At 43.9% G+C, this 18,831-nt stretch overlaps 1 protein-coding gene across 1 annotated transcript in view; it reads left to right on the forward strand.

Annotated features, from left to right (window-relative positions):
* The first annotated feature begins 2,128 nt into the window (after positions 1-2,128).
* GPM6B (glycoprotein M6B) overlaps positions 2,129-18,831 on the forward strand; it is a 44,126-nt gene continuing 27,423 nt past the window's right edge. The window contains exons 1-2 of the mRNA XM_052663317.1: positions 2,129-2,189; positions 10,744-10,863. Coding sequence (XP_052519277.1) covers positions 2,129-2,189; positions 10,744-10,863 — 181 coding nt within the window. The remainder of the gene's footprint in view (positions 2,190-10,743; positions 10,864-18,831) is intronic.

Consider the following 18,831-nt stretch of genomic DNA (forward strand, 5'->3'; position numbering starts at 1 on the left):
TAATTGAGGTACAACTGACATACAATATTATGTTAATTTTAGGTATACAGCATAGTGATTCAATGTTTGCATACATGGCAAAATGCTCACCATAATATGTCTAGTTGCTGTCTGTCACCTTACAAAGTTAATAGAATATTATTGACTGTATTTCCCATACTATACGTCACATCCCCACGATTCACTCATTGTTATAACTGGAAATGTTTACATCTTCATCTCCTTCACCCGTTTCTCCCTCCTCCCCAAACCCTCTCCCCTCTGGAAGCCACCAGTCTTGTCTCTGTATCTGTGGGTCTGGATTTTGCTTATTTGGTTTGGTTTGTTTGTTGGATTCCACATATAAGGGAAATCAGATGGTACAGTATCTGTCTTTCTCAGTCTGACTCACTTCACTTAGCGTCCATGGATGGACCTTGAGGGTGTTACACTGAATTTTTCTAAATCTTTTGAATAGGAGCAGTGGAGGTGAGCAGGTCAAACAAATGCTTAAAAGTGGTGCAGAAATTAGTGATGTTTGGAACCATATAGCTTATAACTCTGATATATATGCTTAGATGGGTTGAGAACATGGTCCAATAGTATCTGAGGAGGCAAGGAGACTTGTGAGAGCAGTAGTCACAACCATTGTTTTTAAAATAGCCTTTCTGCTGAACAATCAGAACGTTCTTGAAAACGGCCTTTTGACTCCGAATGTGGGATTCTGAGGACTAAGGCTCCATACAGAAATAACCACATCCAAGAAGAAAAACCACTCTAGTTTGATTTTTCAACCAAGGAGTCAGCAAACTGTCAGCTAGATATACTTGTAGCGTATTATGCTCCCTTTAAAATAAAGATGGATACTTTTTTATGAACTAGGTTTCAGCTGAAGTTTCTCTTACTATCTCATATGTTAGCTATAGATCAGGAAAAGGCTTCTGGGGCTGAATTGCTATACTGCTCTTGTTAAATCGGTGTTTAGGCCCTCCTCCTTCTTCTGTCCTTTTTCTCCCCTCTTTGATATGTTCAGGTCAATCTAGCTAGCTTGCTAGAGGTTGTGTGAAAGACACATTTAAAAAAATTGAAGCGTGGTTGATTTACAGTGTTGTTAATAGTTTCAGGTGTATAGGACAGGGATTCAGAACATATATGCATATCTGTTCTTTTTCTGATTCCTTTCCATTGTAGATTCTTACAAGATATTGAGTATAGTTCCATGTGCTAGCAAGTAAGGCCTTGTTGTTTATCTGTTTCATATACGGTAGTGTGTATAATCTCAAACTCCTAATTTACCCCTTCCCTCCACTTTTGCCTTTGTTAACAGTAAGTTTGCTTTCTTCTGTCTGTCCATGGGTCTCCTTTTGTACATGGTAACTGGTATCATTTTTGTTTGATTTTTACATTCCATATATAAGTGATGTCATATGGCATTCTGTCTCTTTTTGGAAAAACACATATTAAAGAATGAAAAAGAAAACGGAGACCCCGGGCAAGTCTTTACCTGGATCCTAGGGTCTAGGATCAGGGGTAAAGGAAATAAAACAAACTGATGCTGTGTCCAGGGGTCCCAGGGGAAGGTGAGAGTTCCCTTGTGGGAAGAAACGAGGCTTTCTGCAGAAACACACAGGGGCCGGCGGAGCGCGGAGTCACGTGGTGGGAGGGGGCTCTCTTCTCTCTCACAGCCCCTGCTCTGATGTCACAAATCTATTCTTTCCTGGGAGAATTAATTAGCATTCGTCCGGTGCAGTTGGCGAGGAGGAAGAAGGGAGCCGGAGCGCGTGTGTAGGCAGGCGAGCCAGAGGCGCAGCGCGGTCTGTGGGGTGCGGGGGGGCCTCCCCCGGGAGCCGCATCGGGGACTTGGGCAGCGGCGGGCAGGGGTGGCGGTGTTATAACCGGGATCCTCCGTGACGTATGGCTGCCGGCCCCTTGGCAGCTGTCTTTCTGGACCAGTAGGCGGAGGGGGATCGACGCCGCCGGAGACTTTTGCATCTTGGAAGGGACTGTAATCTTCTGGAGTGAAGAACCGAAGCTCTCCATCACCCGGGTGTAAATAAGAGCCGGAGGGGAGAGCAAAAGAAAAGGAAGAGGAGGGGGAGACGTGGGTGTCGAGGGGGGGGGAGCGGGCAAAGCATTTTTGGTGGATGGTATGAAGCCAGCCATGGAAACTGCAGCGGAGGAGAATACTGAACAGAGCGGAGAAAGAAAAGGTACCCTGGGCTCTGAGAAGAGCCCGTGTAAAGCTTTTCACTGTGGGGGAGTGGCTAGAAAGGGGCAGCCGGATTTGTGTCTCTGAAACCATCCGGATGGCCTGGCCTGGCTCTTGGGGTGGTTTTCTCCTGGAGGCTGGTGTTAAATGAATAGAGAGCAGCCTCTTTTCAGTGCATCGCTCGTCCGAATCTTTCTCCCAAACGTGGTATTGCACGGAAGGAGGTCCACAATATGTCACCTTGGGAAGCTGGGTTGGGGAAACTGTCTGTTTTAATTACTATAATGAGCCCTAACTGAGATCCTAGGCTCAGCAAGTTATATTCTGGGGACATAGAATGCATTGTCTGTTAGTAATGCGGAGGGGAAACTGGAGGGACACGCGTATTAAAATACGCTTTGGTTCTGCTGATGCTGTACTGATTTTGGACATGCTCTAATTTTTGTATTTAATACGATTGCTATTTCTGTGTATCAGACCCTAACTCGGATGTGTAATAACCATTTACAGTTGGAGCTTGAGAGAGAAAGCATCAGCTCTGTGGGCTAGTACTGATGGAAGACGGTTGCTGGGGGCAGGGGAGGGGGGAGGTTGATCTTTTGCTGTTTCTGACTTGGAGATCTCCAACAGGAAAATCCACACAGGTCCTGTTCTTCAAAGGGCATTTGAGAACACATCCCGATCTTGACTTTTGCAAGGAGAAGTCAGTGTTTTGCAGTAGGAAGAAGGCAGAAAATAGAGGCTAACATTAATCTCTCTTTTCCTCGATAATGACTGGTTTAGGTTCACTGCCTCCCAGAAGCAGCTCAGGCCTGTGAGGTGAAGAGCATCTCACTGCATTGTAATTTACCTCCTTCACCCGAAGTACTGTCCTAAAGGCACCAGGACACGTTCCGTACCTGCAGTGGCTCTTATAGCAAAAGCTCCCCATGCTAGGGTTATGTCTCCTGACCCTGACATCCACTAATAGTCACTAAACAATAGTCAGTCTCCCGGATAGAGATACAGGTACGTTTTACGTAAGACTATGTAGGTTGATCCCTCTGAAATTCCTGATGGTCAACCATTTTGCATCCGCAAAAACAGAAATTTCGAGAATTTCACTGTGCCAGCATGCTTGGGTAGAACAGTCCTTGACTCTCCCCTAAACTGAGCAATTTCACTTTTTAAATTAATTACTTTTCAAAGTATGATAAAATATGCAGAGAACAAAATGTGCCTTTTGAACCATTTTTAGATGGATAATTCGGTGGAATTAAGTACATAGCATTTAGATTTCTGCAGTTGATAGTTGAGCTTAACTGCTGTGGCAAACCTACCACCCACCGCCCCAAACAACAGCAAAAGCCAGCCCCCATATCCCCCTGTCTTTTCTTGTATGTATACATTTGTTCATTTATATGAATGACCAAATAAATAGCAGTAAGGGAAACTCAACGGGAATATCTGTAAAGCTGAGGAACTGAGATAAAAGTTGAAAGATTGATTTCCATGACAATTAGAGACAAAGCTTGGGCAATGTAATCACGCAATAACAGCATTGTTGTGAAGAAGCCGATCACAGTTGTAGCAATTTTCCCCAAAATAGATGCGTAGAACATACTTTGTACTAATATGCAGCTGAAACCACTTTTGGTCTCCACAGAAGCAAGAACAGGGCATAAAACCAATGTAGAATCCTTACTACCTAACTCTGGTTCTCACCATTGTTTATCGTCTGGAGTGCTATTAATTCATATCCATTAAATATTTATTATTTAATACCGAAAATCTACAGCTGCTACTCCATCCCTGGCAGTCTGTATATGAAAACTCGTTAGTGAGGGTTTCAGAGACAAAATTAGAAGCAAAACTTAATTTCTGGAGGAACTTTAAAAATTACCAAAATGGATAAACACTAGCTGTTGAGTAGTCCAGATGTACCAAGTTACTGCAAGACACGATCACACATATGGCTTATACTTGAGTAAGAACATGGGCCCGGGATTGGATTTTGAGCACAGCAACAGGGGTCGCACTTGCCCTTAACCCACCAGGAGTGTTGATCTGGACGGCAGCCCACCTGCTGAGCTTGGTTTAAATGAATAAGTTCATCTGCCAGCCAGGCAGGGTCAAAGCTTCCACGAGTGTGTCTTTGTAGTGTGCCCAGTTTGCTCTCCCATTGTAGTCCAAGGCACATACAGAGGCATAAAATGATAAACATGTTTGGACATGCTTGCCACTCCAGGATTCCTTCAGATTTAATTTTAAATTTATAAAATCAGTGTTCACTTGATTGAAATGAACATTTACAAGTTTGACACAGAGAATGCATTATATAATTCTTGAGCAGGTGGATCTAGGGGGCGGGGTGGTTTCCTTTAAGCCTGTCACCAAAGGATTTATTTTAGTAAACTGAATCCTCTACGGTTTGTCACTTCCCACAGAGTGTTTTATGCACATGTATTTTTCCCTCTCTATTCTTCCTTTCCCAGTTGTTTTCATTGTTGGTGGTACGGGCGATACTTCTCTCTGAATTTGGAGTATTATTGCCCAATGGCTAAAACCCAGTAGCTTGTGGATTAATGGCTTCAGATAATTATTAATAATGTTTACTAAGAATACAAGTTATTATAAACTGACCTCAGCTTTTCCAGACAGTCTCACTTCTCAGAGTTTTAGCAGGACAAAGAAAGCTGTTTCTTTAAACTCAATCAGAATGACTTTGTTCCTATTGTAAACAAAAATAATCCAAGTCCTTAAAAAAAAAAAAGTATGTGTTTTGAAACAGTCTCCTAGCTTTTGTCATGGAACCCTACTGGATGCTTGAAATTCACAAGAAGTAATTTAGCCTTTATTCAGGAATTTTTACAGAAAGCAAGAGGTTTTCTCAGAAGGATGTAAACAAAAAAAGCCAAATTATTACTAATGACAGTTTTTAAATCAAAAGTATTAAATCAAAGTTTTGGGGATTCAGTAAGCAGATTCACTGAAATGGAATAAGTGGAAAAAATGGAGAAGACAGAATAAAAGCAACTAGATCATGAGACTCGATAATAAAGAGAGTGAGGTTTCTATTTATTTCTGTGGACTATTACTTGATGGATGTCAATTCATTTGTAAAAAACCAATGCATCTAGACTCACTGGGAGGGTGTAATCTAGGGGCAGAAAAACAATTGAATCACTTGCTCTATTGGATGGAAAAAAAACCCTAAGTATCTGTTAGGAAAATTATTTTTAGTACATATAGGAAATTGGAGTCTACTGAAGCAATTGTAGTCAGGCTAGTTAAGCTTCTCTGAATCATTGCTCAGCTACATTTCAGAACTCCAGGTGTCAAATTTCTAAGCACATAAAAAGAAAAATGTAGAAAATCAGGAATAATGTGTAATTTAAAATGAATTGCAGGCCGTAGTCAACATAAGATATGAATGTGAATGGTTGATATAATTAGAAAATGAGCACATCCATTTAAATCTTTTTAATCAAATAAGTATAATTTCTTAGGTTTTTATTTTTTAAAAAAAATTGAGTGAAAGATGTGTACTTTTGGCCAAAAAAATTTTTATTTGTATTGTTTTTATTTAGGAAGGAAAACACTCCTCTAGAGTATCTGCCCCGTAGGCTAAAAACCCAGAGGGACACATTTAACACATTACACTCATCCTGGTGATCTAGGAATTATTTGATGTTGAGATTTTTATTGACGTTTTCTGACTTGATTACATACATATGATACAGAGAAAGTTGTAGATGCAGTTTTTTCCTATAAGGATCTTCCAAGGAGGACATTTGCAGAGAGGTTATCTGGGGATGAGACTGTAGAGAAAAGCAGGGCCGGCCAGATGGTGCTGGACATATGTGGTAGGTATGATACAGCTTGCTTTTATTTATTTATTCTTTTTTAGAAAGTTTAAATGTAGAGAAGATCTCAGCAAGCCAGTTGGTACCTCTCTTCCTTTGATACGATCATTTCCTTTCAAAGATTTGGCCTTGCTCATTCATTAGACAAAGAATTCGGACTCCTTTCTGGAGACAGAGATTTACCTTCCTTGGAAGTGAGCGGAAATCTTGAATTCTGATTGTAATGTTAAAAAACATCATCTCTCCCTGTTATTTGGGAGTACACGCCAATGTAAAGTAAACACTCTTCATAACATGACTTATTAACTTCGCTGTATCTGAGGACACATGACGTAACCAGTGTCCCCCTGACGTAAGTTCCCCCTCACTGGGATTGGTGATAAATTGGCCTGTTCTGAGATACTCCCTTGCTTGTTTCTCCTTGAGACCCAGTGTCCATCCATGTGAGATGGTTGGCCAGGAATAAGGATGGCTGTGGAGCAGAGGAAGAAGGTGGCTTTTAAGAGAGGGAAGCCAGACTCCCACCTTCACAAATGTACCTGGTTGTGCATTCTTTGGTTCATTTCTTTATTCATTTAATAATGTTCCCCTCTGAACATCACCCTTCTTCTGCCCTGTCAGCTCATGTCATAGGAGCAGAAGGTGCCAACTCATCGTAGGAACCATTCTGTAGGGTATAATCTTGCTTTTAACAATACTCTTGTTGATTGGTGGCAGATTAAATCTCAGATGACGATGTCCAAGAGGAGAATTTTGATCCTTGGCCAGCCCAGAGAAAGTATAATAGAGAAAATAAAATATTTTCCTATTTTGTAGACTCATTTGATGAATTGCATTAATTTTTTTTTGTAATTCACGCCTGACTATCTTTGAGATCAGGGATCAGTGCACTTGATCTGTAATGGGCCCGAGAGTAAATATTTAGGCCCAGTGGGCCACACAGTGTTGTAACTACTCAATACTTCCAGGTAGTAAACAGCCATAGATAGTGGATAAGCGCATAGGTGTGGCTGTGTTGTAGTAAAACTTCATTTGCAAAACCAGGTGGCCATCACTGGCTGACCCCTACTATATCCTATAGTGTTGTTATAGCGTCCTTTAATATTTTAAACTCTACTTGAGAATGGAGGGTGACAGACATAGCTTTCAGAGACCTGGCCCACTGAGTATGGTTTACTTATTTTTATTTAGGAAGCTCAATCTTTGTTATTTAGTTGCTTCCAGTGATAATTTCCTAGATGGCAGAAAGCACACCAGCCTGCAGCTTAGTTATTCAGCCTCATTTCTAAATCACAGCATCTGAGTCAATGGGGGGAAAGTGTCCACAGCATTATTTTTATTTTCTTTCATCAACCCCCCCATCGTTTGTGTCATGCCCATCTTTGGCGATGACCACTCAGTTCTGTGTCTCACCTCAGCCTCCACCATAAATAGTATGCAGTTGGCCAAGAAGTTCATTGGGATTTTTCGGTTCCCTTTTATGGAAAAACGCAATCAAACTTCTTGACCAAGACCATTTCTGAAATGTCATAGTATTCTGTGCTTCCTCGAGAATATCCAGTGGTCTCCTGCCCACATCTCCCTCCTACTCTCTAAGGGGAGCATTTGCAGTCTTCCCGCTGAAGAGCAGAAGCCGAAATCTTCCTGCGTCTGAACGTTTTCCCTACTTCTTGGCAGTTGGCAGTCCAGAAAGGACGCCATTTTCAAGCACTCCCCAAGCTGAGGCGTCCCCTCATGATCACGTGACTCCCTTTTAGGTTTTGGGCCCCTGTTCTTTTAAACAAAACATAACCTGTGTTCTTTGAAATTTTATAATTTGATACTTACTGTCTTTAAGTTTGGCTCAGAGATACAAAATAGAGGGTTTTCTTTCCCTCCATACGGAAAGATGAATTGTTGTCCAGAGGCCTTGTCACCCACTTACTGACCCCGTCTCCACACCGACAGGAGGAGGAAGAATGCTGAACCGAGTGTCCTGGGTGTAGCCGCCAGGCTTTACTCAGAAAACATGTTAGTTTGGGGCTTTTTCACTGTCATTGCCAAGCAGCCTGTGCCTGACTGCCCACATGAGGGGATGAGGGCAGAGCAGGGATGGGCCGTTGACACACATGTCCTGAATTGCCTACCCTGCCTTGGGTGAGGTTGGTGTGGGTGGGGTGGGGGTGGGGACCTGGAGACCTGTTGCTTGATCCACAAGGTCCAACTATTATCTGGCAGCATTCAGCCAACTATTTATCTGGCAGACATAGATTGGGCACCTGCTGTGTGTTGGACTTGGAGAGAGAAATTTTTTGAAAGGAGGATGAAAACTTTTCAGATAGAAGTGATCGAGCTACTGGGAATCCTCATGCTTGAGGTTGACATAGAGGGCTTATAGCCACTTTAACCAGGAGTATGACTTGATCTCCTGGTTCTTTCCACCGGCCCCAGTGGGTTGCCCTGCTTTTGGAGAATATAGCACAACCTGTGGTGTGAGAGAAACTCCCCTGAAGAGTAAACCAAAACTCTAAATGCAGGAAAGGCTGAGAGTTCAGAACTTTTAAGAACCCTGAAATAGCATCAGGAGCTTGGGATCTGAAACACATCTTGATGCACAGAAGCACAGCTTACCTCCAGACAGACCTTAGCAAAAGAGTAGAAACAGTGACAGCACAGGCCACAGCTGGATAACCTGCCCTCTGGAGTCATATCACCCACATTTATGCACAGGCTCCTCCCCTCCAACTGTGTGATCATGGGCAAATGACTTAACTCTCAGTTGCCCCTAGCTTCTTCATTTGTAAAGCTAGAGTAATAAGAGTACCTCCTTCATAGGATGGTTGTGACAAATACCTTGATCTCAAATGATTGAGGTCATGGTAACAGTGAGACTGTTTTTATCTTACGTATTGGCATATCCCAAATGTTCTAAGCTGTGGAAGGTATCTGATTTAAACCTAATGCATGTGTAGAGGCCATCTAAAATTCACAGCCAAGGCAGATCCATCTCCTCTGACCCTAAACAGGGTCCTAAAATAAATTGCTTGAGGAAATCAGATCCCCGTGATTCCAGGTGGGAAACTTTGAAGTGTGTCCAATATTCTATTGGAGATCAAAGAAGCCCAACTCAAGAAATTGTGGACTGACTGGGATAACAACCATGGACTGAGCAAGAATTCTTTTTGAAAGGACTGTCTTGAAACTTATGACAAACTTTGGAAAGACTAAAGTGATTGGCAGAATCAGAACATGTGACATTCCTTAAAAATGTATTGACTTAAATAGTTTTGCCTGTGTTACACATAGTTAAAAAAAAAAAAACTTTTAACACTTTGCATTAAAAAAAATTCCTGAGGGAACAGGTGTAACATGCTTTGTGGGCGCCCAGCACATTGTAGCACACATCTCCATTTAACAACAGAACCAGCAGCAATAAAAATACTTTCATTGTGCAGTTCTGATCTTGTCCTCACATCCTTTTTCCCCCTCTCAAATGTCTTTAAAAGCCTTTAACTCTTTTTAATGTCTCTAAAAAACATTACTTTATCATGAAACCAAAGAGATTTGCCCTAAAATACCACTTAGAAACGTAGGTCTCCACTTCCCAAGTGGAAATACCACAAGAGTTTTCAGAGACTGTGGAGAGCAGAGTCAGGTTTCATAATGGCTGAGAGGTGTTCAATGACTCTGCTCAGGGCATTTGCTCTTTTACCTTACCATGTGATGGTTTGCCTAGTCCTCATCCTCAGTGGTCTAAGATGCCTGATGGGGCATTATAATGTGCTCTTCTGATGGAATAATTCCCCCACATCAATGTCAGCACCGTTTGCTTAATCCTTAAATATTTGTGGCACCCCGGATGCCGTAATCCATCATTAGGTTTGATAGGATTCTCGGCTAGAAACCGGGCACAGTGACCTTATGGTCTCTTGGGATTTCAGGGTTGTAATTCAGCTAACAGTTACCAGCATCTGATTCTGTGTCAGGCAAGTTGGTAGATAGTTTTCTGTCTGGTTCCCTAAGAAGTACGAGATATAGTCAGATTACCAGTTGGGACCTACTGGAGTCCCCAGGAGGCCACTTGTCGCCTTGTGTATGAGGAAGCCCTGCTTCAAGCCCAGTGCCCACGGCCCTTTCTCTGTCAAGACACTGGGAGATCATTGGAACAAGACTGAATGTGGAAAATTCTAGACTCTGATGTCCTGAGCTCAGATGAGATGACAGAGAATACTGCTGATGTCATTGGGAGAACAGGAGTGTCACCTAAGATTCAGCAGACCATGGGGTTATTGGCTGGAACTAGCTACCATTAGAGCAAGCCTGGGTTCACCTTCACTTATGTAGCAACAATGATGATTGTGCTCTGTGGGTCTGAAAGTGAACTGAACAGAAAGAAAAAATACAATGGTGAGAAGCCAGCTTTTCCTTATCAACAGCGTCTGCCTAACACGAGCATTCGAAGGGGTGAGGAGGATTGGGAGGAGATGGAGAAAATAGAGAAAGAAAATATTGGTGATTTTTCTGTCAGATTCAAAAATGGAGGAGAAGATGCTAACGTTCTGAGCGTATCATGCTGAGTTGATAAGATGTACTGCAAGGTTGCAGTTCAATAGCGTTTTTTGTGTATTCGTCGTTTCCTTTAATTATATGGTAAAAGAATACATTAAAATGCTGATGTAGAATCTTTGCTGGAGATAGAGACACTGACTCTTTGCCACCTGAAATTGGCAGTGAACAGCAGAGCTGAAATGGAAATTGGCAGGTACCACTGGATGTACCCAGGCTCAAAGAACCACCAGTACCGTCCTGTGCCAACCCTGGGGGACAGGGCTAACCCCTTGAGCAGTCCAGGTAAATACAGCCTCGGGGTGCATTCGCATAGCAACTCAACTGTTACCTTTAATATGATTTGTGATAGCTCTTTTGGTTTGGTGCTGTTTTTTGTTTTGCTTGATGCATTCATTTGTTCACAGGGGCTGGGGTGGAAGTGGCCCTTTAAACATTGTTTTCATCATCTTTCTTTTTCTCTCTTCCTCTCCATTCCACCCCATCTTTCCCCTCTTTCTTCTCCCTCCTCCCTATTTTTTCCCCTCACCTCTTCTTCTCAAAGGGAGCAAGGTGCAATGAGATGTGCCTTGGGGTTAAGCACGAAATGTCTAATATTTGAACCACCAGTCGGGGAAGGGGGCAGTCACACGTGCCCATCATGGGACCAAGAACTGAGCTGGGACATTTGAGGAGCCTGGGCTCTGAGAGTGCTGTCAGTGGTCCCAAACATCTCTCTGGCCACATGGCTCTTCAGCCCTCTGATTTATTAACATCAGTCTGTTACCTTTGAGAAGGAAAACTCAGAGCCCATGAAATGAGGATCATATACTTGGGTACTTGACCCCATCAGGTAGATCCATGGGGTCCGATCTCTAGTCTCCTTGCTCAGAGGAACACCGGCCTCTCAAAACATCTAAGTGCTGGGTCTGAGTGAACTGTGCATCAGCCCGTCTGGGAACCTGGAAGGGGAGAAACCTGAGTGATATGCACACCCACCTTCCACATCCCTGAAGTCCATACAGAGCTAGATTCAGTGGTTTTGTTACTTAAAATGGGAATACGAAGAGATGGTGGTGGGTCAGAGAAACACACCAGGCTTCAAGTTATTGCTGGAATTCTGTGTGAACCCATAGCATCATTCATCTGAAATGTCTTCTTACTTCTGTAAGAATAAACCAGAAATGACAGCATAGAACCGAAAAGTCTAGAAAGAGCGATCTGGAGGTACAGTGTAAGACCTATACTGAGTTACAAAGTCATAGCACCTGTCATTCACTTAATAATTAAAACTTTTTTCCTTTAAAACCTGAATTGTGGCTTCAGGTTAATTAACATGAAATCTGTCTTTGGATTTAGTTCTATACCTTGAGTGACATATTCCTTTGCTCCATCTCTGGCCACTAGGTGCCAGCTCTGTGTGCCTGTGTTGTGCCAGCTCGAAGAGGTGAGCAAGAAATGCCACCAGACATTTGTTCTCTTGGAGCCTTTGAAGGATGGAAGGTTCTAGAAGCTTGATTGTAAAAAACTGCCATTAGGCACGATGTATCCATACAGTGGACTACTGTGCGGCGATGGGAGGGAATGAGGGACGCATACTACACACTGCAACACAGATGGGTCTCAGAAACAGGATGCTGAGTCAAAGATGACACATGAGAGCAAATACTGCAGGGTTCCACTGACATGAAACGTCTAGAAATGGCAAATCCGGAGAGACAGAAAATAGCTGAGTGTTTGCCAGAGGCTGGGGGAGGCAGCGTTGGGGAGTGACTGCTGAGGGTACAAGGATCCTTTATGGAGTGATGGAGGTGTTTTCAAATTAGATCATGGTGATGGTTACACCACGGGCAGTACTTGTTAACATGACAAGAAGGTCTCCACGTTATCTGTAACGGTTGGGGCTAAATTCTTAATTTAGTTAAGAATTCAGAAGAGTTGGGGCTTTTGAAAAGTGATCTGGCGCACATACCGTATGCACTTGCCGTGTCCCCAGCAAGGTCCGGGTGCGCCCCTCAAGTCCAACACATGGATCTTTCTGGAGCGCTGGACTCAGGTCGATGACATCTGTGAACAGCGTCTGGGCCATTCAAGGTCAGTTCTGGATATCAAGGGAATTCAGAGCAGGATGGGTTTCGCTGCCAGATGAACTCCGCTCCCACCCCACCCCCAAAGAGAAACCAACCTTAGTTTTCAGAGGTTTGGGAATTCTGGAGTGGTATGATGAGAAACTGTAGAACTCTAATAGTTAATCACATTGCGGGTGATGTTTCAGGTGAGAATTCCAGGATCAAGCAGGTTCTTGTCAGAGGGGGAGAAAGAAAATCCCCAGAGGGAGGGACTGACCCTAGCCATGGTGTCGCCTTCCCAGTGGCCCAGAGATTTTGCTGTCTCCTCAATCAGCGCAGTTGCCATTCTGTGCTTAGATCCCAAACCAGATGGTGTGAGGGAAAAAATAGACGATTCCATATGGCTCTTGTGTCTTTTATTTTCTCCCTTTGCAGAGTTCTCAGTTTCTTTCCAGTGGGGGACAGACAGTGGGAAGAGGTTTTTGTCCACGCCAATGGGGAGATTTTTGCCAAAGGAAAATGCAGGCAGTGTGGCAGAGACCTCCTCCCCCCGAACTGCTTACTCCCCGTGAGGGACGTCAAGGTGCTTCCAGTTTCCTTTGCCTCAGTCGTTTCCCATCTTCCTTTTTGGGTGAAACTTCTCTGTGGAGTTACATTTTTAGCACTTGGATAGTGAATCCTTCACCATCTGTACTGCTTTCTTCTTTTTGAATTGTTCAACTTCTTTGACCAGGTGGCATCCACATCTTCTTTGGGCCTCCAGGAAATCAAGGGGCGGGTGGCCACAAGGGCCACCTCGGGTGACACTGCCTTGGGGACCTCGGCCTGAAGCGGTGGCACTTGGGAAATAAGGAGCCCTTTGGGCTTCAGTTGCGTTCGATGGAATATTGTGCTTAGCGTGTAGGGCATGGTTCAGGCTACTGCAGGTTGTCACAAGGGCTTCAGTCAGTGTCATCAGAGAGAATTTAGATCCTCTCTTCCACATACGGTCCATGGGCCAGCAGGATCGGCATCCCCTGGAAGCTTGTTACAAGTGCAGAGTCTCAGGCCCCCCTGAGGCCTGCTGAATCCGAGTCTGCATTTTCAGAACTTTCCAGATAATTCCTGGGCATAATGCAGTTCAAGAAGCACTAATTGAGAGCAAGGTCCAAAAGCAAGAAGGGAGAAGACAGAAGAAGGAATTGAGGTGGATTTACTCTCAAAAGTTTGAGAAATTGCTGTGTTTTCCATTGTCCTTTCTGTCCCTCTTTATGGGGAGGTAGGTGTAAGAATTGCCAGTTGTTAATGCACCGAGTCCTGGTTAGTTTGAAAGGCCGGTGACCTTGGATTCTCTTAGCCACTTGTCTGAAAATGTGCCTCCTCTTATTTCTTTGTTTAAAATCCTGGTGAATGAGAGTGGGGGATGGGGCAGTGAAAATGGGTCTGGCTTGTCTCCTTCTGGAGAACGCGAAGAGAAAGCAGTTGATAGGAGTTGGGAGAAGTTCTCAAATGCCCCTCATCATCTTCTTGAATATAATCCAGTGACATGTAAGATGCTGCCACCTAATGCAGCTGTAAGCTAAAAGACCAAGAATGACTATTCAGACACTGGTAAATCTGTGTAGTTCTGCATTCAGTCCACCAGGTAAGGAGTACAAAGACCACTCCCTTCAGCAGTCGCCAGTTCCCCTCCTGTTGTTCTTGTGGATGAGTCACTAAGGCACGTCCAAGTCTTTTGCGACCCTATGAACTGTAGCCCTCCAGGCTTCTCTGTCCATGGGATTTCCCAGGCAAGAATACTGGAGTGGGTTGCCACATCCTTCTCCAGGGGATCTTCCAGACCCAGGGATCGAACCTGCGTCTCCTGCATTGGTAGGCCGGTTCTTTACCACTGAGCCAGCAGGGAAGCCCCTTTGGCCAGCTCACAAATCCTAATGGCTCTGATGCTTGGACTCAGATGTTTTAGATAATTCCAGAAGTCTAAAGAGATCACCCTCTCACATACGGACTAGAACTGAAGGTGTGGGGAGAGCATGAGGAATGTTGGTATTTGGGCAAGTGTTGAGCAGGAAGCCCCCGTGTTGGGATTTCCATGGCCAAGATTCCCAGGCAGCCATGGAAATCCGAACACAGGGGCTTCCTGCTCAACACTCAGCCAAATACCAAGATTGCGTAGTACTGTGCATCAGGTCACGCTGCTGAGCTCCTCCTATCTGCCCAGGTGGGACCTGAGAAGGCAGGCCCCTTGAGATCCCCAGTCTTTCTCCCTCTGGCCCCCTAGCTTGGGACTTCTCTGCCATGGATCCATTCTATAGAGTGACACCTGAGATATGAGAGTCCCGGGAAATGCTATTGGATTTGGTGTTAAACTGTCTTGTCGCACTGTCCTAACCTATAGTGGTAAGGCAACTATGTTTGAGGCCTCTTCTGAAAACACTTGAACTGTATTTCAAGGTGGGGAACCTGTGATCTCTCTGCGTGCATCTTTGGTGTCTGTTGCTGGTCACGTGTGGACTACAGCCCTGGGTCTGACAGTGTCGTGTGAGTTTTCGGGCAGGGCAGCTGTTCCCGGAGTCTGGCTGGAGAAGCACTCTCAGTTTACACAGCTATGGCCAGGGGAAGCACCCAGTGTGTGTGTCTGATGGCTGCCACTGATTGAGGGTGTTTCAGGTTACATGGAGGTGAACAATGGACACAGTACAAGCATGTTCTAGCCCAGGTTCATGCCATAATGTTTCTGAGTTTTTGAAGAGTTCTTTGCATTTTGTTTTCTGCTGTGGATTATTTATTCCATTTTCAAATTACCTGAAGTTTTCACCCCAAAATGTGCCAGTATAGGGCAGGTAACTATTTTATAACTTATTTACCAAAGGCTATTATGTCAGTCATATATGTAGAGTTTTTCATTTACAAATGTTCAACTTTTTATCAGCTATACTGTTGATACATGCTTAGTACTCAATTATGTAGCAGTGGCTGCCACTGTGTCTGTGACATACAGAACTCGCTTTGCCTTTTGGTCTTGTGCTATTCCTCAGCTCAGAGCAGACAAAGAAAGCAGAGATGAAAAGCAGATCAGTCAGAACTGAGTGTCTATCTGGGGCTTTCTGTCAGGTACAGCATCTGGTTTTAGAGAAACTGACTTGGATTATTCAAAGCAGCAATTTGTAGTCTCTTAGAGACAGTGACATCTGATCTTCATTACCTTTATAGTACTCCCTCCCATGTTGTATGTTTTCAGTTTGAGTTAATTAAAATTAATTTCGTCTTGAACTCTTTGGCCCGCCACCCCGCTACCCCCGCCCCAGAGAGCTAACTGGAGACATTGGGAAGCAGCTCAAGTCTGCTTTTAGAGGTTAGTCTTCCTACCTCCCCAAGCTGTGTCCTTTCGGGGGTCCCTGTTCACTCACAAATATACCCATACCCGTGTGTTTCTAGATCTATCAAAAGCTTTTGTAAAATGGCTTGTGCACCGGGAAGCAGAAAGCCCTGGAGGTCTGAGTCATCTAGGTAGGATGAGACTTTCTCTGAAGAGCAGCTTGTGTTTTCTCTAGGAACTTCCAGAGTCAGTGCTTTCACCCCAAGGAGTAACTCTAGTGGCAAAATGTCAGGCCAGTAGGAGCAAAATAGGTCTTTTCTGTGGTCTTAAGACAACCCTGTTCATGGTCCTGTGCTCTTTCCCAGTGGTGATAGATGGAGATTATGGAGACCTATGAGAACGTGGCTTAGACCAGGCCGATGATCACAACTGTGTTTCACCACACAAAAATTGCAACTGAGTTTTTGTGAATAAAGTTTTATTAGAACCAGCTATGGTCATTCATTTACAGATTGTCTGTGGCTGCTTTCCTACAAAAACTGCAAAATTGAGTGGTTTCAGCCATATGCTCTGCAAAGCCAAAGAAAGTTACTATCTGGCCCTTTTCATTAAAAAAAAAAAAAGCCACCCCCTGACTTAGAGTGATTGTATTCTTAGCACTCGTTATAAATCCAGTCACTTATGGTAGGCAAGACCTAAACATTTTGCTAGTCACTCAGTTTCCTAAAATCTCCACCCAAGATCCCTCACCTTCTTCTCTCCAGGCTCCAGAATCCTTGCTCCCTGGGGTACCGGTTGTTCACAGGCTTTAGGCTAAAGCTCAGTCTGTCTTCAGAGGGAACCTTGGCTCTTTTTGGAAGCTCAGCCCCTTTGGCCTCTTACAAGCCCTTTTCTGAGTGTTCCCACAATAAACCGAGTCCTGTTAAATAGATACCATGGGCTGTTTTCATCTATTACTCCATTTGTTGTACTTTAGCGAGTATTATTTTCTGTGTTAAGTAAAAGAATCACCAAGGATGCTGGTTAAATGTTCAGATTGCCAGATTCCCCCTTTGGGGTGGGTCCCAGGAATTTGATTTGTTTTAATAAGCTCCCCAGGCAATTCAGAGCCACACTGAAGTCTGACCACCACTACTGTATATGTGGAGGATCAAAATCTTAATGGAAAAAATAGTTCCTCATGATAACATCTTTGGTAAAGTATTGTTTCAGGTCAAAATACCTTTCTGAAGGGCAACATAAACTTGAAATTGAAAGGCAACTTGTATACATGTCTTCTATCAAGATGCCCAAAGTAAATCACCATACCCCTAGCAGAGAGTGAATTTGAAGCAAACTTCTCTTGATGTTTTAAGATTGTCATTGCATGTTTGTGTCATTGCATTTTTTAAAAAAATGCTTTAAAGATTCTATTGTAGAGCTGCAGGCATATACCAGAGCTGAAGCTGTGTATTAGTTATCTACTGTTGCATGACAGATTAATCTTAAACTCAATAGTCAGAAACAGTAACATATATCATCTCAGTTTCTGTAGGTCAGGAGTCTGGACTCTGCTTAGCTGTCTCTGGGTCTCTAACAAGGCTGTGACTGAAAGCTTTGGCCAGGGCTGCAGTCTCATCTGAAGGCTCAACCATAGAAGAATCCACTTCCTAGATCACTTTTTGTGGTTGTTGTTGGGATTCAGTTCCTCAAAGGCTGTGGAACTGAGGGCCTCAGCTACTCACTAGCTCTTGGCCTGAGACCTCCCTTGATTCTTTGCCATGTGGGCTTTCCCATATCTCCCTCGTGATGTGGCGACTGACTTCATCAGAGAGAGTGGGTGATAGAGTGTGCCAGCAAGAGTGACAGAGAGTGCTAGGAAGATGGAAGTCAGTTTTTTGAAACCTAATCAGGGAAGCTAGTCAGTAGGTTTAGCCCATACTGTGAGGGAGGGTATGAATATCAGGAGATGAGGACCATTGGGGGTGTCTTAGAAGGCTACCTGCTGCAAGCCATATAAACGTTTCAAAATGGAAATGTATCACATGTCCCCTTAAAGCACTGGCTTCTCTTCTTAATGACAGTAGCCCCTACACTTCCCTGTCACCAACTAGCCCATAGGTTCTGTAGCTGTAGGATATCTCCCTCCCCCCACACCAGCCCACCCAACCCAGGTCGATGTGGTTGTTAAGGCTCCTGACTTTGGCTGTCAATCCTTAGTTTCCAAAAGGGACTTATAACCTTTTACCATTACTAGCATCTTTTGTAAAAATTGAACTTAAGAAGCATATCTTGAAAAGGAAAAGAGAAAGGTCATTTTTAAAAACTTTTTTTTGAGTTACAGTCGATATGCACAACCTGCATACATGTAAAGTGACCTGTTGGATCAACTTTGACATACATATGTGCCCATGAAACGAGCAAGATGGTGACATGTCTGCCAATCCCCCGAGTCCCTTTGTAAGCCCTTTCTTTCCACACAACCTCTGTCTCTGGGTGAGTTGATATTTTCTGGAGTGGCCCCTAAGAAAATTCGTTCACATATATTCTCTCGTGTTTTCTCACCGAGCCATGCCTGTAAAATGCTGTGTGACTTTGACTGCTTCACAGCTCCAAGCTTTGTCTGATTTTTACCCTTCCTGCCTTCACTGAGTATACCCTGCGCCCTTTGAATAAAACTCAAAAAGACCCATTCTGCTGCCACCCACAGTGGAAGAGTTTAGTTTGCACCCACTGCAATTCAGCCTACACACTAGCACCAGATTAATCTCTTAAAAGCACACCTCAGATCATGTCACTCTCCTGTTCACAAACCTTCCCTCTCCTTACTGCCTGCAAAATGAAGCACCCAAGGCTGCAGGCTGGCTCAGAGACCTCCCTGCAGGAGGGCCTTGCCTACCTCTCCAGCTTGTCTCCTGACACTGTCCC

This window comes from Budorcas taxicolor, chromosome X (genome assembly GCF_023091745.1).
Source record: "Budorcas taxicolor isolate Tak-1 chromosome X, Takin1.1, whole genome shotgun sequence".
Taxonomy (NCBI): Eukaryota; Metazoa; Chordata; class Mammalia; order Artiodactyla; family Bovidae; genus Budorcas; species Budorcas taxicolor.